This window comes from Mangifera indica, chromosome 19 (genome assembly GCF_011075055.1).
Source record: "Mangifera indica cultivar Alphonso chromosome 19, CATAS_Mindica_2.1, whole genome shotgun sequence".
Lineage (NCBI taxonomy): Eukaryota > Viridiplantae > Streptophyta > Magnoliopsida > Sapindales > Anacardiaceae > Mangifera > Mangifera indica.
In genome coordinates, this window is record NC_058155.1 from 4,694,764 (window position 1) to 4,716,906 (window position 22,143).

Consider the following 22,143-nt stretch of genomic DNA (forward strand, 5'->3'; position numbering starts at 1 on the left):
TAATATTTAAAATAAAAAATATTTTAAATTACCACTAAGCCGGTAACATTACAGTAGCCTGTTGTCCTTCATCTATTATAGGCTATAGCTAACAGATAACTTGTATTATGAGCCCACTCTTCTTTTATGTTGCAAGCCAACGCAGAGATTGATCAACATGATCCAAGTTGCCGTCCACAGTCCCACTGTCACTTCAAATTCGTTCGTTTCATTTTCAAGTATCAAACCCAGAAGCAGAACGCGGAAAATCAAATCGGGTGTTTTCTGTGCGGCTTTTGATCAAACAGTCGGTGGGCAGTTGCTAATCGATAATGAGAAGAGTAAAAGGAAGAGAAGGGTGTTCTTTCTGGATGTTAATCCACTCTGTTACGAAGGCAGGATACCTAGTTTGCACTCCTTCGGCCACTGGATTTCCCTCTTCTTTCGAGACGTTAGCCACACTGATCCTGTCATCGCTGTAATCTCTTTTATCTCGTTTTTTATGGATTCTTTTTGAGAATTTATATCCGCTGTTGTTAAACTTAAATGTCAATGTTCGTTCGTTAATTGATTGGTTAAACTTTTGGGTCCAGTGAGACAGAGGTCTCGAGTTCAAATTTTAAGTTGCACGCGGGGGCTTTTATGCTTAAAAATCAGTGTTTGGTCTTTACTTAAGATCTTAAATTTATAGGGCAATTGACAATCGGAAGTCTTTCGAGTTCAAATTTTGATTGCATGTTGGGCACGTTAAACTTAAACCATAATGTTGAGTCAATATTTAATAGCTTAAAATTTTGGTTGTATGGTTACTTGATATGTTTTCTAGTCGTTTAGAGTAATCTTTGAGTACAAGAACACTGGGATCTGGCTATTTCCTTTTTATACTCAAAGTTCCAGTTTTCTAATGTAAGATTGCATTTTAACCTGGTTAGGTTTCCCTGTTTTAGATAATTTATAAAGTATTGAATAGCATTTAGGAGGTTTTTCTGCAAAGTTGAATTAAGAGCAGGGCTTTGTATGATGTATAGTTCGCAATACTTTTGTGCTTTTCATAGTGGTTAAGAATGCATTATGTTTCTTATGGTCAATTAAATGATCGATGCTCAAAAATGATTATCTCTTTTGCAGGTTTTTGATGGGGAAGGGGGTAGTGAGCATCGTCGACGTTTATTACCTTCGTATAAGGCACATAGGAGAAAATACATTGGACAGTTAAATGGTTTGAAAAAATTCTCGAGTGGTCATGTTGGGAGGTCGCTTCAATCCATCAGAGATGTTCTCGGAAAATGCCATGTGCCAGTGAGTGAAGTATCTTAATTCTCATTTGGTTATATATTTTCTTTAATTCTTTAACTATACTTTCTATTTATAAAGTGTTAATCAAATGTGTTATGATCTGGTGAATTTTGAAAGAAACTCCTGAGGAAAGTTTAACTGAATTTGTTATAATTTTTTAACTTTTTTTTAAATTTTCATTGGTTAGTTGATGGTCAAGTGGATTAATACATCTACGCTGGACTTTGATTTCATGCTAGTTTTATACAGAAAGGCCACAATTTTGACTTATCACCTATTGCTGTCACAAATTTTATTGAGTATGTGACAATAATAGGTGATAGATTAAAGGAGGTACTTGTGATAATTTCCAGGGTCATTGGCTCTTTATATTATTTTCTCTAACCTTCTGGGTTTCGCTTGTTTTATATTCACTTTCTTCCTTTCTAGTGAGATATCAAAAATGAATTTTTCTCTGTAGATGAATGTGCCTTTTCTTTTTTTTTTGTTATCGTAGAGACTGTTAAAAATCTAGCAATGTAGCAGTGATAGAAACCTAGTTTGTTAATGATTATAATTTTTTTTCTCAAAAATCAGTAGACCTTTCTTATACATTTCTATATGTTCTAGACTGACTATTTGCAGACTCTGCAACCTTACTAATCAGGAAACTTGTAGGATGTAATTATCTATAGTAGGTGTGCTGGAGGGGAGTGAACTACTGGTCTTTTGGTCTAACCAAAAGCTGAACCACTCAACTAACCCCCTGATGTTCTTTCAATAATTGTTGAAATTATACCTTCTAGGTATCAGTGATATTGACAACATGAAGTATTCAAAAAAAATTAAAAGTAAATATATAAAAAAAAGAAAAAATCGTTGTATCAGATTACGTAAGATTAGGTTGTCAATACAATTATTTTTGGATCACCACTATCGAAAAGAAGAATATTGTTAATGGCCCTGTGCATGTAAAACTAAACTTGTCTTTGGATTTCTTTTATTGTCTGAGTTTGGGTATTGAGATAACAAGGGAATGCAGGTTATTAAAGTTGAGGGTCATGAAGCAGATGATGTTGTGGCTACTCTTGTGGACCAAGTTCTGCAAAGAGATTACCGGGTAGTTATTGCCTCTCCTGACAAAGATTTCAAGCAGTTGATTTCTCAAGATGTGCAGTTAGTTATGCCTCTGAAGGACTTAGAACGATGGTCCTTTTACACCCTAAAGCACTACATTGCTCAATATAATTGTGATCCACGTTCTGATTTGAGCCTTAGTAAGTATTAAACATGTTGGTTTGATATTCATATCTGATACTTAATTTAGTGATTCAATAGAAGTCACCCATATGTCCATTTTACTGATCAATGCTGTTCAGTACTGTGATTGATTCTAATTATCAACAGTTGTGGCTTGTACTGCTGGAACCAACCTAGGCTGTCACTGATGAAGCCAAACCCAACTAAACTATAGTTACCATTATTTAAATGAGTGAGAATCATTAATTCATGGCTGCTTATGATGGTGATCAATTCACAATATTATCTCTGTATGGCGTATCTTGCATAAGCTGTTATCTTGTGATTAGTTAGAGTTCAAAGTTTAAGTTATCATGGCTGCTTGTTGTATTGATCCATGTATAGGCAAGTTTCATAATTGGTCAAAGTCTTAAACTATCTGGAATGATCATCAGAAAGGATATTGAAATTATATGATGTAATTTCCTTAGGTTTTGTTGTACAACAAAATCCTTCATTTTAGAATTCTCTCTAGGTTTTTGGAAAGAAGCTGTGGAGAGAGAAAGGAATGATTAAGAAGAATATATATGATCATATTGCATATAATGTTATCCTAATTGTATTTCTATTCATAATCTGGACCTCTCGAATACCAAAACTGTTGGCTGAAAGTCTATATTCATTTTCAAGGCATTTCCTTAGCTCTCCCCATTGTGTCAACTGGCTTTATCTATATTGTATATTAACCCACTGAGAGATATAAATCATGCAGGATGCATTATGGGTGATGAGGTTGATGGTGTACCCGGAATCCAACATGTGGTTCCTGGATTTGGCCGTAAAACTGCTCTAAAGCTTTTGAAAAAGTATGGTTCATTGGACGATTTACTAAATGCAGCAGCAGTAAGAACTGTGGGTAGACAGTATGTGCAAGAGGCTCTCACAAAGTATGCTGATTACTTGCGAAGAAATTATGAAGTTCTTGCCTTAAAGAGGTAAATAGTTTCCTTCTTTTAGTGCCCATCAACTTCCAGTCCCTATGAAGTCTTTTCTTAACAGGGCCTTTACCCTGGCAATGCATAAATTTTATTTTTCTATGACCTTGTCTTCCTCTATTCTCATTTTTTTATTGACTTGTATTACACCATTATTACAGGGACATTGATGTTCATCTTGAAGAGGAATGGTTGGTTGAAAGAGACATGAGCAACGATTCAATAATTTTATCTGATTTCTTTGAGTCCTTGCAAGAAACCCAGAAGCTCACTCGCCAAAACAGATACTATTTTTCTAATAGCTAAGCTCCAAAACGGTAAGCTCTGAACTTCATAATGATTTTCAAGAAAGTAGACTAAGTTTTTTGTTGCATCACCTCATTCTAGACTTTCTAGTACACTTATACTTTTAAGAATCATCGTAAGTTCAGTTTCACAGAATTGGTGATAAAACAAATTATGCTAAATTGTAAAACTAGTGTGCAGTATGAATTCTGCTGTCTTGCATTAATGTAGGCTGCAAACAATAAGACAATGAGCAACTGTGTCTCTTCTTAAAAGTTTGGCCACTTAAGTGCAGCATCGGAAATAAAATACATCTTGGTTGTTCCATCAAGCAACTAACAATAACAAAATTTTAGGCAAGCTGTTTGAACAGCATCAAATCCTGCAATAATGGAGCATGTTACCTGCTAGAAATCCATGCACCATTTAAACTGTAACCAGTTGTCCTATGTTGTTGAGTAGTAAGATGTAGCTTTGATTGCTTAATTGCTTAAATGTTGCAGGCCATTTTGTTCTGATTTTGTTGCATTCACAGCCTCTTTACCCCTTAATTTGATACGCGGCTCAGACATGATCATCTGGGTTTAGACATGCTAATCTTCCCTGATAGCAGAGACCAGTGAAACCAATGGCAACAATGGGACTAATATGCGCACGACAACACATTCTTGGAGCAGTTTCTTGAAGAATATCATTGTTTGACAATGCAGCTCATAGTTTCAGAGTTCTTATAAGCAACTTTCTGAAGGAATTTTCACCAACCAACAAAGGAGAAAATACAAAGCAGGCATACTTAAGGTGACATCAACTCTCAATAGGCAATTAAATGCAGTTGTTATCATCTTGTATGCTGAGATAGCGATAAATTTTGAGCTTATTCCAATTATAAACACAAGATAATTTGTTAGTCTTTCATAAAATATTTTGAATAAACAACTTTTAAACACCCAAAAAAAATATTCTTTTCAATAAAAAATTCTTTTCATCAGCCCTCATCTATTTATAAATTAATACAATCTTTTGACAATTTTAAAACAAGAACAATCACTTAAGTGTCATGCAATAAACATATTATATATCTAACAATAAGTAACTTGGATTAAACTTTAGAATATAAATGAAATATATGATAATTATTCGTGTCATATTAATTAAGTTTGCATCGTGATGAAATAATCAATTACATCTCATATTGTTGAAATTTGTATTTATGAAAACTAACTATCAAAGAAATAAAACTTATGAAATGATACGGCACTAAATCAAAAGTCGGTTCCAATTAAACTAGGCCCCTTGTGTTTCTTTCAACCATCACTGAAACCCATGATTTTAGTATCGGTGAATTTGAACTGAATTGACTTGAATTCGATTGCGAACTCACTTAGGTAAGTTTAAGTTTGAGTCAATGGTTTGTTAAACTTGCAAGTATGAAAAACTTCAAATTAAATCTATGAAAACAATGTTATTTTCATAAATTTTGTCTTGGTTTCAACTTTCAATATTAAAATAAACTTTAGTTTGAGTATAGCTCGGCATTATAACAAATCTTAAGCTAAAATCAAATTTAGTTTCTTTCAAATTACATTAAACTCGAACTAATTTAAGAATAATTCATCGAGCTCAAGCTTTAAATCTGTTAAGTTAAACCGAACTTAAAGTGTATCAAATTCAGTTCGAGTCAGCCTATGTCCTAGAGTTATTAAATTTTGAAGTGAAAATCGGCTTTTCTGCTTTGGGACCAAACACGGCCTTTTATATTATTACCTTATTTTATCAACTCTACCTTGAAGCTGTAACGAAGTCGGAGAGTGAGAGTTGATGCTGCGAAGAAGAAGCAGTTAGCGGAGAAGAAAATAGATAAATAAAAAAAATGATTTTACAAACAACGAATCCATATCCACCTTTTCGTTCTATCAACTCGAGCAGCAAGAATCTCTCTCTTCAAGTAATTTTCTTATTCAATTTCTCCTTGTTTTAATCATTTTTAAAAATTGTTATGTATGGAACTTTGAGTCTAAAAACTCTTAAATTGTGAGCTATAACGAAGAGTAAGAACATAATTAATCTGACACAGGCGGTGACTTATGTGAATTCATTTTTTATTTTGCTTATTTTGAAGGTAAATATTGGTTACTGGTGGAAGGCAATTTTATTGGAAGATGATTAGCTGATCTTTCTTTTTCCTTTTGTTTTTCTTTTTCGGTTTTTTTTTTTTTTTTTTTTTAAGAATTCATGTATCATTTGGAAACTAGAAATTAGCTATTTGAATTCACTGTTTGAGTTTTTTTTTTCCTTTCTTTTTTTATAAAATACTTTTAGTTTTCGGAACAAACTGATGTGACACAAGTCACAATAAATGAATAAAAATCAACTCAATGATGATCAACAAATGGAGATGATTTGGTGATAACAGAATAATGGCTAATTAGTTTGTTTTTAGAACGTTTAGTAGGACTCTAGTATATTCCTTGTTTGACAATTGAGGCTTTGTAATAGATGAAATGTGTTCACTGTGTAAAAAGCCGGTTACTTTCCGATGCAGAAAATTTTTCTGAATTGAGAATCTAGTGCACTTTTATTGCTCTTAACGGCTCTTTTTTCTCCCCATGATATCTTTCAGCCCTGTACCACAACAATTTTAATGACCTCCAGAGCTGGCTGTGGAATAAACCTTACTAAAGTTTGCAACTTACAGGTGTGTGTTATGAAAGTTTCTATGCTTCAGTGCAGCAAGTTTTTGGTTGAGAAGTTTGTATGTATGAATTCATATCAATTAGTAGTATTTTTCCTGATTGAAACCTAGAATCTCAGATAGATATTTTAATTCATTGCTGACCAACTGCGGAGAACAACGTCTTTCTTATTGATTGGTTGATTCTCTACCTTAGTTGGAACATCCATTTCCTGTGCCTTATGCAGACTAATTGCATTCAGAGACTAGATACCTCAATTTGATATCAAATAATTGGAAATTTACAACTGCTACAATTATATCATAATATCCTGTGCCAACTTGCAAGTATGAAATGTGATTGGTAGCAAACAACTTGAGAGAGAGATTTAGAGATCTATAGGCTGATGTATTGTATTGTTAATTTTGCGGTGAAGTGACGATATTAGTCTGTAGTAACTGTGTCAAATTTGTATTTCATAGGTGTTGTAGAAGGTAATTGAATTGTACCAAGAAAAGATAAGATGTAATGTGCTTTATTTAATAGAATTATATTCCTGATTATCATCTGATGCAATGAAATGGTAATGTCAGCATGGAGTAGCAGTACTGAAATTGCTTTTAATAGATAGTAAAAAGGTAATGCTAATTATACTCCATAAGAAATAAAACATTTCAGGGTTGACTTGTTAAAGGACTTTTATCTGTGGGAGAAGATGATCAATGATTTTAGTCCATAGGAGAAGATTACCATGCACAGAAATTTAGCATAAAAGCCAAAAATCATTCACAATAATTCAGACTTATTTATTAGTACGACAGTAAGCACACCTGGAGAAAGAAGATGCTTGGCATCCTTATTTTCTGGTAAGAGCCCTAAATAATACTACAACTTATAGGTATATATGGACTCCATTTTCTCATCCTAATGAGCAAGATTAATGAATTCAGAAACAAAAGGGACTTTTCTTTGTTTTTTTTTTTTTTGGATGGAATTAGTTGCCACTCATTTGTGAGTCTCTATGGAGTTTACGGTAAAATAAATCCTAGAGAACAAAATTTCATTCATTGTACAACAAAAATTATCCAATCAAGTTCATGATCTATTGAGATGAGCAAGTGAATTTTCAAGACCATTGAATCAGTAAAGGAAAATTAGATAGCAGATATAAGAATAAAGCATGGTAGCATGCTAATCTATATTGCTTGTTAAGATTTTTCATTTTTTGTGTTTATGTTGTGCTTCTTACTGTCATATATCTCAGTAAGCTGAACAACAAAATATTCTCTCTGCTCATATGAAATTTCTGCTGGTGGAAACTTGGTTCTTGTTTTTCCCAATATGTTTTCAGTTACTAATCTAAAATTTCATTGTTGATGAAGGCAGATACATCGAAGGGAATTGGCTAAGGATTCTTCCAGTGTGGAAGAGTTTATGAGTAATTTCCTGTTTCTACTCATTATTTTCATTCAGTATCTGATTTTAGTTGCTGACTGTCAGCTTCGTGTAGTTTAGGTTGGATATAGTGAACACAAATTATCATATATAAATAGTTACTCATTTGAGATAATACAAGCTTGATGGGTCTTGTTCTTGGCACATGCATTCTCTCCTGCTTAAACTATTCTATAAAACTCCTAGTTGAAATTTATTCTATATTGTACGAACAGTTTCAATAAAAATAGAAGGGAAGGAAGCTCTACAATTTCATTTTCAGATAGCTTTGTAGTTTAGCTATCTTTCAAATGATTCACTGATCTGGTCTGATCAATCTTATTTTCAGTCAGTGTTTTATTTTATTTTTTATGAATTAGCATATTGTGGAGTCTACTTACTAAGTAGTATAAACTTTGAAATGGTTAAAGCTCATAGCTCTTCCTATTAATCAGATCATCATTCAAGATTTGACTGGATAATGTTGGCTCTGCCCAATTAAGGTCTCTGGTCTACCTTTTGTTGATTATATTGTCCAATAGCAAGAGACTACTTTTGCAATGAAGCATTATGACTGAATAAGGTTGTCTCTTTATAGAATTTCCAGCGTGTAAAGTACTAAAGACACATTTTCATCCCTAGGCTATACATTGATGAATTGTACAAGGCGTCATCTTTTAATATTGGCCTCTAATTGCAGATTCCTTGAGGAAGCTTTTGACTGTTGAAGAGAACTTAGTTGTGAAAAGGCTAATAACTCAGGCTTCTGCAATCTCATTTGGATCCAGCACATGGTTGATCTGTGCTCAATCGGCAAATGCGGGTGAAAATGTTAGAACGAATGCGATTTATGAAGTCGGGGAGTTTTTTGAATTGGGAATTCAGCTGTTGTATCTGCTTTTACTATTAGGTTTGCTTGGAGTTGGTACCTTCTTTGTGATTCGTCAAGTCCTTGTGCGTAGAGAACTTGACCTCTCTGCTAAAGAATTACAGGTGAGAGGCTGTGGCTTTTGAATGAATTTGCATTATCTGATATTGAATTTCTACACGGCCTATTGCTATTGTTACTCAAATGATTCTTATTTTTCATGTTTCCATTTGATTTCAGGAGCAAGTAAGAAGTGGTGATGCCAGTGCAACTGAGCTTTTTGAACTTGGTGCAGTGATGTTGAGAAGGAAATTTTACCCAGCTGCTACTAAGTACTTGCTTCAGGCAATCGAAAAATGGGATGGAGATGATCAAGATCTTGCTCAGGTATGATTATAAGCGTTGTGCATTCCATTATCTCCTGTCCATTCTGTCTTAAGGCTGCTTACAATTTATCTGCAGTAGTCCAACTGAGTTCTCATTGACCTTAGCTTTTGGTTCTTCCCAATTTAAAAATGATACATCAGAAACTATTTGGGCAGGTTTACAATGCTCTTGGTGTCAGTTATGTACGCGATGGAAAGCTTGAGAAAGGAATCATTGAGTTTGAAACTGCTGTGAAGCTCCAACCTGGCTATGTGACAGCCTGGAACAACCTTGGTGACGCCTATGAAAGGAAGAAAGACTTGAAGTTAGCTCTCAAGGCATTCGAAGAAGTGCTTCTTTTCGATCCTAACAATAAGGTGGCACGACCTCGTCGAGATGCTTTAAAAGACCGAGTGAAACTTTACAAAGGAGTTCCTGTCAAATCAAAAGACAGATGATTTCTGCAGCTGTAAGATTGACCCGGTAGTTCCTTTCATGTTCTCAACCTTACTTATCTTCTTAAAAGTTTGATTCCCTAAATGGTATGTTCTAATATATGAAGCAATGAAAATTAAAGCAAATCAGTATTTAAGATATGATGGCTCTAATGTTTGTGTTCCAAAAGTTCAGAACTTTGGAAGTAGATCAAATAGTTTCAGGGTCGATTAAGTGGGTAATTTTTTGTAATTCAAGTAGGTCAAATTTGGTTAGCATACATATCCTGTATAGACTTGTTCATAAACTTCAGGTATTTCTGCTAGGTACTTTAAGAATTGAAGAGAAAGTGGTGCTTGAATTGTCATAAGCAGCAAATACATTCCCCAATATCATTACTGCAATTTCTGATTCAATCATCTCTTTGTTATCTTTCAATATCTGAACCATAAACAATGTCAAAAAACATTTTGATGAATCTTCCTATTTACTAACATTCGTCATAATCTCCATCTTCCTGTAACATAAACTCGAACTTCTTCTAAATCTCCTTTGATGCCTTAACCCCCTAGTTATACCTTGACATTGGCAAGTCTACAAGATAAGAAATTGTTCCACACATTATTTAGCCGAACAACTTCTTGAGTTCTTTGATGGTTCTCTAATCCTAAACGTTTAACATTAATCTACAGGATAATGTGAAGGTTAAGTTTTTTCGCTAGAGGATCAGCTATAACTTTTGTTTGCCATCCCAGAATTTTTCAAGATGCTCTTTGCCTACACAGGCGTTCATTGCCTTTAACCCTACGTGTTAGGAACAATCGCATATGACCTTTGTACGACTGTTTATCGTTCATTGGTAGATCTACCCTAATTTGTGAAGGTTTGTTTGTGTCTTACACATGGCTGTTTGGGTGCTTACAAAACCCTAATTTCTTGTCTTGCCCGACCTTGGAATAGTTGTTCCTGTGCGATTGGAACAATATTTCTGATTGTTCGTGCCAGATTTTTCATACGATTTCATCGCCAAATGATTTTCCTAAGGTTTCTATCACAATATTAACATAAAATAACTCTACCGGCCCACCTAATCATCATATCACATCAAGATAATGCTATGATTGTCTGCTTTCCATTATCATATTAATATGTCATTTCATCAATGTATAAGCAATATCTCCATTCCTACAAATTATGAATCACATAGACCATCTTTCAACCACTAGATTCATGCTTAAAAACACAATTCTAGAGTGCATATCACTAAGATATGAGATATATCTTTACTTATAATGATACAATAATGTAACAATACTCTACAAAGCAAACTTTGGTTGAAATATCTTCAGATTATTAAGAGATTCTAGTCTTCTAAAATGCATATTTGGTTATGATTTGTCATTAACATATCCAAAATCTATGTAGTATTCCTTTGATAACAAATACTCATCCTATATTATATGTAGACAATATAGTTTGTATTACCCAAATTACAGGAGGATATATTAAAAGAGATAAAATTGAACATATTTCAATAAAGTTCTTTTATAATCATGAACTCTAGTAGAATTAAAAGATTGATGTTAAGAAAATATTATATTAGACAAAATGTGCATTTTAATTTTTTTTCATTTGACTATATTTTGTTTCGTTGGATTTTTCTACTAAAGTTTTTAATAAAATGACTTATGTATGTCCAATTCACTATATTTAACATTATAAATTACATTTTTTTGTTTTGGTTTTTCATTTGACTGAGTATTTTTTTAACAAGATTAATATAATTATTTATAAGTATTGGAAATCCAAAAGAAAATGCTGTTAAGATGGAGTTGACAATTTTCAACAAAACCCGTTAACTCGCTTGACATAACACGATATGAAAAAAATTAGATTAGAGTTGAGTTTTTTTTATACGAAATTTATTTCAGGTCAACCCAGTATGACTTAAAACTAAATTGGGTAGTATTAGGGTTAACATGAAAGTAACTTGAATTGACTCAAATGTTTAAAGAAATGTTACTTTAGTATAATTTGTTAGAGATAAATTATAAAAATGTTGAAGAACAATATCCAATAGCAATTGAAATCTTTACAGATTATATAAAATTGTACTTTATATAGTTATAATTACTAATATTATTCTGGATTTTTATTCAGATATTTTATTTTATTATTTGGTAGTGAGAATATGATTTCATTAGTAAGATTATGAACATGTTTTAAAGGTCTTGCTATTTAATTTTTAAACCATTTGTAAATAAAACAAAATGTTATATTGTGTTTTTTGTAATGGTAGGTTGGGTTAATTTTGTAAAGAAATTAAAATGCTTAAAAAGCTTAGAAGAGTGAAAATAATAAATAATTTCGGATCAATTTAGGTTATGTTAGATTAACCCGAATATTAAAAGATTGGGTTAGAGTTGAAAAATTTTGATACAATTCCAATTCGAATTAGGTTAGAGTTTTTGATTTAAAATTCAAACTGATATAATACAAATATAATCCGATGATACGAACTGTCTAAGTGTATATAAAGAGTAGCTTCCCTCTACACGAAGAAAGCTACTTTTCTATAAATTAATAGAAAACTTGTAACTAAGCTATATCCAAGTTTAGGTTAATTTAGGGCTACCTTGATTTACAATGATAATATGCTTATTATTAAAACAAAATTTAAGAAAAAGCTACTTTATTCTCTAATTTTTTTTTTTTTAATGCAAAACTTGTAATTGAGATTGCACATCATTTGGGTCATTAAGGATTTAACCTATCCTGTAAAGGCTTATTATTAGTGTATATTAAACTACATTGAAGCTTTAATTTACAATCTCCATATACTTTGTAATTTTAAAAAGGTCAAAAGACTTATTCCTACCCAAAGTTTGGTGCATCTTTAAACTCTCACTTATTAAGTTTTCAAAATCAAAATACCTGTTTGTTTATTAAATTTTACAATTATTGTTAAGAGTGAAAATGTCATTTAATAATTTTATTTTTAAAAAATAAAAATTTATACTCTTTTCCTACCTTAACGTTGAAAACTAATAATTCTCCTCTATCTTCGTATTTTCCAGATTTAAAAACTAATTCCCCTTCCTCTCCCCCGAAGTCATGGGTTGTAACCTCTCATATTTTTCTCATTTGCAGCCACCCCAACCTTTTGGGAAAATTCAGTTTCACCCCTTCTTCAACTTCAGTTTTCATATCACCTCCAATGTCCTTCTCCATCCATTTCTAGCATCCTCCTCTATCGAGATCGAGTCGTCATGACATCCTCCCTTCATCTCCTTCTCACTTCTCTCTCATCCAACGTAAAATTTGGTCAAAATCAAGCAAGAGGATGCAATGACAACTCGATCTAGACAAAGGAAAATGTTATAGACAAAGGGAGAAAGACGCTAGAGGTGATCTAGAAACTGAAGCTAAAAAGGGAGTGAAACTGAAATTTTTCAGAAGGTTAAGGGCAACTGCAAATGGAAAAAATATGAGAAGTTGCAACCTTAGACTTGGGAAGGGGGTTGGGAAGATAGTTTTTAAACTTAAAAAATATTAAGTTACAAGGAAATTGTCAGTTTTTAAAACTAAGATAAGAAAATGAGATAAATTTTTTTTTTTTTACATAAAATCATGAAATGATATTTTTTATCCTGACACTAACTATAAAATTTAATAGATGAGTGAATATTTAGGTTTTTAAAACTTAATATATGAGAGTTTGGGGATACAGTAACCCTTGGGTGGGAATAAGTCTTTTGACCTTTTTAAAATAAATATACGGAAATAATTAAGAAAGTAAGTCTACTTGTGGTTTCTACAAACAGTTTTTCTTTTTGAGTAAAATATTATACTGTGTTTTCTGGGGGGTGGAGGGGGTGTTTACTTCCATTATAAAACAATTGCAAAAGCCTTTTTTAGAATAAAAAATCCTTCCAGAATGCTTTAAAAAAACAAAATAAAAAATAGAAAAAGGAGCAGGCATGTGTTGCCTAAAAAGTGTTTTCCAAAATGAAAAGAATAACACGTGATTTAATTATATAATTTATAAATTAAAGCAACAATATAAATAAATAAATTAATTGTACTTTTACTTTTTCTTTCGTATCACTAAAAAGAAGGAATTACAATTAGAAAATGGGAGCAAGCAAGAGTGGCCACCAATTTGTTGGCCCTTTTTTGTCACACTACAATAAGGTCCTTTTCATCAATTTTGTCCTTTACAAGAGCATTCTGCCCTCACCATCCACTTCCTCATTGCATAAATTTGAGTAAATATATATTTTTTATTTTATTCAAATAGAAAACAATAATTAAGCTTATATGGGCAGCACTTTCCCCCTTTTTTTTTTTTTTGTGTGTATATAAAAATATTAAATTTACTGCATGTTAATAATGCAATTAATATATATTGTCATATTTCAATAGATATTTTGCCTATTAAAATTCTAGAAGATTCACATAACTTTCAACTTTCCGGTTTCTCTGGCACCTTAAGTGGTTGCTATTGTTTCTTGTTGGGATGATAAATGGGGAGGGGCTGCATATTCCAACTCTTGTCTCTGTCCCCATAGAAAAAATCTGTGTCCACTGTCACCCTATCCTTGATATGGGAATGATAAAAAATTCTGGTACTTTGTCATTCAACAAATTTTTCTTCATTTTCCCTCTCCATCCCGGTGGGAAATTCTCCTCCCATACCCACTTAGAAAAATAATAATATATTTATTATGTGTTAAGGATGCATTTTGTAATAATTAATACACTTAAAGGTATTTAAATATTTAAATATTTATTGAATATTTAAATGAAGAGACATGTTAAAGATATATATATCCTTGTTCTTGTTGTTGGGGAGAAAACAAGCAAACTAACAAAACCAAAATCAAATTCTCCCTCTCTTAATTGAACTATGTGACACAAACAATGAACTAAAATATAATTCTTTCGTATCAAACAATCAAAACAAATATAATAAAAATGAGCATTGCGATTTAACATAAAAACCTCTTCGATGTAAAGAATAAAACCACAAGGCATCACCCAAAAAAACCAATCGATTATATCTGAAATAATGGTACTTAATTTTTAACCTAAAACTGGGTACACAACCTCTCAAACTAATAAAACATAACAATAACACAACTACATAAAATAGTAAATATCACAGCAAAACTCTTAAGTCTATATCTCATATTATAGGCATTAGACACACATCTCCACCATCCAAAATATAGCACTAGGTGTGCCTAAAATGTTGTCAAAATTTGGCAATAATCCAATAATAGACAAAGAAAAAAAAGATGTTTTTTTAAGAACTATAACATATAATTAACCGTATTTTAATAAAGATAATAGGTTACTTGAGAAATAAAATATGATCTTCACTATTTAGAATAAAAAACAATGAATCTTCTATTAGAAATCCAAAAATCAAAGTAATTCAATAATGAAATTGAGAAAACACGAAAATCTTTCACAGATGTACATTGAAAATCCAAATAAAACTCTTTTCTATATATATATTCTTATTTGCTATGCTGAACTTTATTTTTCCCTAACTCATGAAGATAGTGAGTTGGATTTTTCATACAAAACAAAATTGAATATTTTCATGTAGAAAAGAATTTAAAAGCTGAACATTTGTCTATTATCATTGGCTTGAGAAAGGGGTGGGCCAAAGACTGGCTTGGCAGACAAATTGTCATCTCTATTTGTCATGCTCCTGGGATTATATTTACGAGAGATTTTCAAGCTTTTACTTCTGCAAACTTGTCACTTATATTGGGAAGTCTAAAGATGGATGCAATAAATGACTTGTTTTCAATATATATATATATATATATATATATATATATATATATATATATATATATATATATAAACATACAAAGTACAAGTTGAGCAATCAAATATCCAAAATATTAATAGAAAGAAAGTTCTTTCGTTGAAGAATATGTTCTTATCAATGTATGGTAGAATATACAAATTGAATAGAGATCAATTTATACAAGTTGAATAGAAAGATTATTCCACGTCTAGATCAATTTTAGTATCAATTAAATTTATCAAAATTATTAAAGATAAAAGAAAATGATTAATTTAGACTCAAAAAATAATAATATTCATACATATTCAAGATATTTAAATATTCAATAATACTATTCGTATCTATTTTAAACATAGAAATATATATATATTTGATGTATGTCATCATATGATTGAGTAATTTTGAATTAAAGATAAAGTAATATCAAATCACTTAATGACATAAATAAGTATATATTTATTTATATATTCAAAATAGATACGTATAGTAATATTTATACAATATTATTTCAATTCATAATATTTCATCATAATTTTTTTCATTTTTAAACATAATTTTTCTCCCTTTTTCCACCATAGGGACAAGAGAGATTCATCTTACACCACAGTTTTGATTTAAAAGAAAATTTACCAAACCGAATTTGATATATCATAAGGTATATGCCTTTATTTTAGTGATTCTTATGGGTAAAAACAATTCTTAAATAAGGTATAATTCATTCAAATGAGAAATTTCCTATAAAGTCATATCTTCTAAAAGATGCATAACATTTATCGTAAAAAATATCTTAATAAACAACTGTTGTTATGAATCTTATGATTCATGAATGTGAGAAGAAAAAAAAAATCTTGAATTGTGCACATTTATTAATTTTATGTCCCATTACTTTGGTGAGCGATTAATTTGTGCGAACCCAACTGGTTAATAGTGGTTAGGTCTATGTTTGGAAATAATAATAATATTAGTACACCTCGATAAAGTAGATCAACTTGTTAAGCTTGCACGTTCAATTATTGTCCAATAATATTATTATTTATTAACCAACCAACTAGATATCTTATTATCCTGAAAAATATGATTAAATTTGAGTCGAATTAATAAAGATTTGAATCTATATTTAACTTATATGAACAAAAGAAAGAATTCAATTTTCCTCCTCCTACTTGGATTGGTGATAAATGAAGCATATCTTTTTCAAATTTAATCGTCTTAGTCTCTAATAGACTGCTAGTTGACCATTGAAAATTCATATTGAAATGACAAAAGTATCCCACCGAAAAATAAGAAAAAAGGTATCACACAAATAAGATTATTTCAATTAAAACTCTTTTCTTTAAAATCATTAAACAAACACATTTTTACATGTTAAACTTGTCTATGTGATATATTTTTCATTATTTTTTTAGGATATATATGTCAATTCATTATTATTTTTAATTAATTAACCATCAACCAACGATTGGTATGCTAAAAAATGGAAAGACTCTTTTTTTTATAACCTTATTAAACAAACATCGTTTATAAAAATTACATTTTGTTATTTTTAGAGGATTATTTATGTCATTTTATTATATTTTTTTCTAAAATCACTAAAAATAATGGAGTAAAAAAATGGTATGTAAAATGAATGTCCTTGAAATAATGATATACTAAAAGCATAGGAGTGAAAATGAAGTTCTCTCAAAGTAAGAAGAAGAAGAAACAATTTGAGACAAATTCCTATAATAGTATAATTCTCAATGTGGCGGGGCCTAGCTTCTTGGTAACTTCTTTGCAACTTTTTTTTTTTTTTTTAATTTTCATTTAACATTATTATAATCCTATTAAATTATGCTTGAAAAATCAGCTTTAAGTCACTAAACAAGGTCAAATTAATAATTAACTACATTTGCATATGCAAATGTTGGAGCGAGGAGACACATTCCGAGAACCATTTGAGTTGTGTGGAACCCACTTCCCTTTTAATTCCTCTACAATTTAATAAACAATCAAATTAATTCATATTATCTCAGTACAAAGAGATGAAACATTTATAAAGAGAAACAAATTCTTGAAAACAATAACATATTAGATAAAATATGAATTATACTTTTTCCATTGAGTAAATTTTATTTATTTTTAGTAAAATTTTTAATAAAATAGTTTAAGTATATTTAATTCTATTTTATAAAATATTAAATAATTACATTATTTAATTTTAGTTTTTCATTCTATTAAATTTTCTTTAGCAATCTATAGGTGATAAGAATTCAGAGAGAGTGTTATAAAGAATAGTTTCCCTCTGCATGACGAAAGCTACTTCTTTACAAATTAAATGAAAACTTATAATTAAATTAACTACGTCCAAGTTGAGGTTACGCTACTTTGATTTACATTTTTAATTTAGGGCTACGTCCAAGAAAGCTGCATGAAGAACGCACTTCTTATTTTTAAAAATAAATTTACGAAAAAGTTATTTTATTCTCTAATTTGTTTATTTTTTTAATTCAAAACTTGTATTATTACGAAAAATAGTTTGATTTGGGTCATAAATTTGAGTTATATTTAAGTCAAACTAAACTAAAATAATTTTTCTGAGACAAACTTTAACTATCTTTAATTTTAATTTGATAAATTTTTAAAATATTTTTTTATTCAAGCAAACCTCGTGCCGGAGGGTTTTCAGACATTCAATTAAAAAGGGGAGAGGTGTTTGGGTTTTCATAATTAGAAAATTGCAATAGCATTTTTGAGAATAAAAAAACAGGTTTTCGGAGTGCCTTTTTAAAAAACTCTTAAGATGTGTTGCCCAAAGAAGGTTTTTTCCAAACTGAAAAGAATATATTAAAGCAACAATATAAATAATTAATTGCACTTTACCTTTTCTTTCATATTACTAAAAAGAAGGAATTATAATTAGAGAAAGGGCGCAAGAATGGCCACCACCGCACCAAATTGTTGGCTTTTTTTGGTCACGTTACAATAAGGTCCTTTTCATTAATTTTGTTCTTTACTTGAGCATTCTGCCCTCCCTCACCATCCCCTCCCGCATCGTATAATGCATTTGTCTTTTTTCTCAAACATCTAAATAATATTGGATAAATTCGAGTAAATATATATTTTAAATAAAATTATGTGTATATATTTTAAATATATAAAATAAGTATATAGATAAATATCATCATATTATTAGATAATTTTAAATTAAAAATAAAATAATACTTAATCATATAATGATATAAAATATGTGTATCTCTTATATGTATTCAGTTGTATACATATAGTATTCCTCATATGTGTATCTATTTCTATAGAGTCTGATCTTCTAAAATGGATCGTAAAAAATTTATATTCTAATTTCTCAATAATATTTAAGGGATACTTGGCCTTGAATAATGATGCTATACAATATTGACTAGTTCAGAATCTTAATAAAAAATTGTTGGTATGAACAAACCCAATTGGTTAATTTTAGTTAGGCTTATGTTTGAAAATGATAATAATTTATTATTGTATCTCGATAAAATAGATCAACTTGTTAAGCTTCCATGTTCAATTATGGTCCAATAACATTATTATTTAATTAACCAACCAATTAGATACCAAAAGGAAGGGGTAGTTGCATCGATAGAAGTTTAAATCCATATTCGAACTCACATGAACAAAAGAAATAGTTCGATTTTCCTCCTCCAACTTGAGTTGATTATGAATCAAGAATATTGTTTTCAAATACTATCATTTTAGCCTTTGACTTAATAAACCGTTTCGTTGATCATTGAAAATTTATATTGAAATAACAAAAATATCTACCAAAAATAAGAAAAAATGTATCAGTAATATAATATTACTTCAATTAAAACTCTTTTCTTTAACATCATTAAACAAATATTAAAATTGGCTATATACTATATTTTTCATTATTTTTATGAGATATGAATGTCTTCATTATTTTTTTAAAAGTTAATTAGAAAGACTCTTTCCTTGTAACCTTATTAAACAAACACATTTATACATTAATATTAATTATGAAAATTATATTTTATTATTTTTAGAGGATTATTTTTGTCATTTCATTTTATTGTTTCTTAAAGTCACTATAAATAATGGATTTAAAAAATATAATATAAAATGAATGTCCTTAAAAAATAATGCACTAAAAGCATAAGAGCGAAGATGAAGTCCCTCTCAAAATAAGAAGAAGAAGAAACAATCGAAGACAACTTCCCATAATAAATAGTATAATTCTCAAGGTGGCGGTGCCTAGCTTCTTGGCAACTTCATTGCTTCATTCTTTTTTTTATTTTCACTTAATATTATTATAATCCTATTAAATTATGCTTGGAAAATCAGCTTTAAGTCACTAAACCAGGTCAAATTAATAATTAATTACACTTGCCTATGCAAATGTTGGAGCGAGGAAGCACATTTGGAGAATCATTTGAGTTGTGTGGAACCCACTTCCTTTTTAATTCCTCTACAGTTTGTGTTTTCAATTAAATTATATTTTATTTCAGTAATATTATTTGTTTAAAGTCATTACTCTCAGATCTTTGTATATAAACTAAAACATAAAATTATTAAATTTTAAAAAAAATTCAAACAATTTTCTTCCAAAATTTTGAGGAGTTTTTCTAGTAAAACTTTTAATAAAAAAGTTTAAGTACATCCAATCACATTTTATAAAATATTAAATAATTATCTTTTCTTTTCTCTTTCATGTTATTAGGTTTTTTTTAACGATCTATCGGTAGTAAAAATTGAAAGCGAGTATTATAAAGAATTGCTTCCCTCTACATGAAGAAAGCTAATTCTTTATGAATTAAATAAAAACTTGTAATTAAATTAATTACAGTTAAGTTGAGATTAATTTAGGGCTACTTTGATTTACAATCTTAATATACTCCTTATTTTTTAAAATAAATTTACGAAAAGTTACTTTATTCTCTTTTTTTTTACTTTTTAAAATTTTTTATTCAAAACTTGTATTTGAGATTGTACATAATTTGGGTCATTAAGGATTTAACCTATCCCGGAAAGGCTTATTATTATTAGGCGAAAAGACTTTGTCCCCCCTAAGGTTTAGGCCATTTTTAAAGTTCCACTTAAAAACTTAAGTATCTATCTATCATAAAATATATGTTAAAATTTTTTATTATATTTAAGAGTAAAACCGTTATTTTAATATTAATATTAAAAATATATAATTTTTTAAATTTTAGTTTTGAAAAATAATTATTTTTCTCCACACTTAAGTTTTTTTTTCTCCCAACCATCACTCTGTCTCCGATGACTCTTTCTTTCCTCTTTAACCATTAGTTAGCGCCTTCTCGTCATCGACAGACAAAGTTAATCAGTGGATAAAAATCGTCTTTGACTACCGATTAAGAGATGAAATCTTCATTTTTCTATCTATTTACAAAAAGAGACGAATTGGATATGCATAATTACACATTAATATTGTTTTTGTAATATATTTTTCATTATTTTTGTAGGATATGCATGTGGTTTCTTTTTTTTTTAAAGTCAATTGACAATCAACTAATGGTTGGTATGCTAAAAAATAGAAAGACTCTTTCTTCATAATCTTATTAAATAAACACATTTATACATAGATATCGCTTATAAAATTTACATTTTATTATTTTTTAGAGGATTATTTTTGTCATTTCATTATATTGTTTCTAGAAGTAACTAAAAATAATGGATTTAAAAAATAATATATGGAATAAATGTCCTTAAAAAATACACTAAAAAGTATAGGAGTGAAAATGAAATTCTCTCAAAATAAGAAGAAGAACAAACGGTCGAAGACAACTCCCTATAATAGGACAATTCTCAAGGCGGCGGTTTGTAGTTTCTTGGTAACTTCATTGCTTCATTTTTTTAAATTTTAATTTAATATTATTATAATCCATTAAATTATGCTTTAAAAATAAGCTTTTAATCGCTAAACCAGGTCAAATTAATAATTAATTACATTTGCAAATGCAAATGTTGGAGCGAGGGGACACATTCCGAGATTCATTTGAGTTGTGTGGAAACCACTTCCTTTTTAATTCCTCTACAGTTTGTGTTTTCAATTAATTTTTATATTATTTCAATAGTATTATTTGTATAAAGTCATTAATCAGATTTTTGTGTATAAACTAAAAACATTCGAACAATTTTCTTATGAAATTTTTGTATATAGATTGAATCAAATTTGAATAAAATTTTGTGTTTAGAATGTGAATAAATTGATGTGATATTATTCTTCTAATTGTCAGCTTTCGATTTGGACGATGTTCATCTGCTCTCGATCTGGATAGTGTTAGTTTGCTCTTCAATTTTGGCTTCGATTGATTTCGATGGGAGAAGATGTTCGGCAATTTTTCTTTTTAGTTTTGGCTTTAACATTTGTCTCTTTGTCGGATGAAAAATTGTCTTCCTCCGACGATTTTGGTTAAAGATTCGCATGCTTTGACAGGATAGGAGGAGTTTTGGGAAGGTCAATCATGCGAGATGATCATCAGAGAAGTAGAAAAAAATCTTAAGAGAGAAATAGTCGCTTTTTAAATTTTGGGTGGGGGAAAATATTGTTTTTTAAACTTAGAAGGGCAACGTGATAAAATTTTAGGGTTTTAAATATTTTTAGTTAAATAATATTTTTACTCTTAATCCTAACAGTAATTTTAATATAAAAAGGGTATTTGAGTTTTTAAAACTTTACAGATAAGTTTGAAATTTGACCAAACCTTGAGTGGGAATAAGTCTTTTGGCATTTAATTTATTAAAGTAGTACTACGTGTA

The 22,143-nt window shown here is 29.9% G+C and overlaps 2 protein-coding genes across 5 annotated transcripts; both read left to right on the forward strand.

Moving 5' to 3' along the window:
• Nucleotides 1-53: 53 nt before the first annotated feature.
• LOC123203668 (5'-3' exonuclease-like) lies at nt 54-5,635 on the forward strand. 3 transcript variants are annotated; one of them, XR_006499333.1, is made up of 7 exons: nt 54-457; nt 1,108-1,278; nt 2,297-2,531; nt 3,266-3,488; nt 3,650-3,805; nt 4,277-4,571; nt 5,564-5,635. XR_006499333.1 is itself a non-coding variant. In XM_044620113.1 (6 exons), exons 1-5 carry the CDS (start codon nt 158-160, stop codon nt 3,792-3,794), a joined length of 1,074 nt encoding a protein of 357 aa, XP_044476048.1. In that variant the 5' UTR covers nt 54-157; the 3' UTR covers nt 3,795-3,805; nt 4,277-4,689. The 3 variants fall into 3 exon arrangements, 2 of the variants coding, with proteins under 2 accessions (XP_044476048.1, XP_044476049.1); XM_044620113.1 differs by lacking the exon at nt 5,564-5,635 and having other exon boundaries at nt 4,277-4,689; XM_044620114.1 differs by lacking the exon at nt 5,564-5,635 and having other exon boundaries at nt 4,309-4,689.
• Nucleotides 5,570-9,709, forward strand: LOC123203669 (tetratricopeptide repeat domain-containing protein PYG7, chloroplastic-like). 2 transcript variants are annotated; one of them, XM_044620115.1, is made up of 6 exons: nt 5,570-5,718; nt 6,394-6,468; nt 7,832-7,883; nt 8,580-8,872; nt 8,988-9,134; nt 9,290-9,709. In XM_044620115.1, exons 1-6 carry the CDS (start codon nt 5,644-5,646, stop codon nt 9,569-9,571), a joined length of 924 nt encoding a protein of 307 aa, XP_044476050.1. In that variant the 5' UTR covers nt 5,570-5,643; the 3' UTR covers nt 9,572-9,709. The 2 variants fall into 2 exon arrangements, with proteins under 2 accessions (XP_044476050.1, XP_044476051.1); XM_044620116.1 differs by having other exon boundaries at nt 5,633-5,718; nt 7,828-7,883.
• Nucleotides 9,710-22,143: the final 12,434 nt, after the last annotated feature.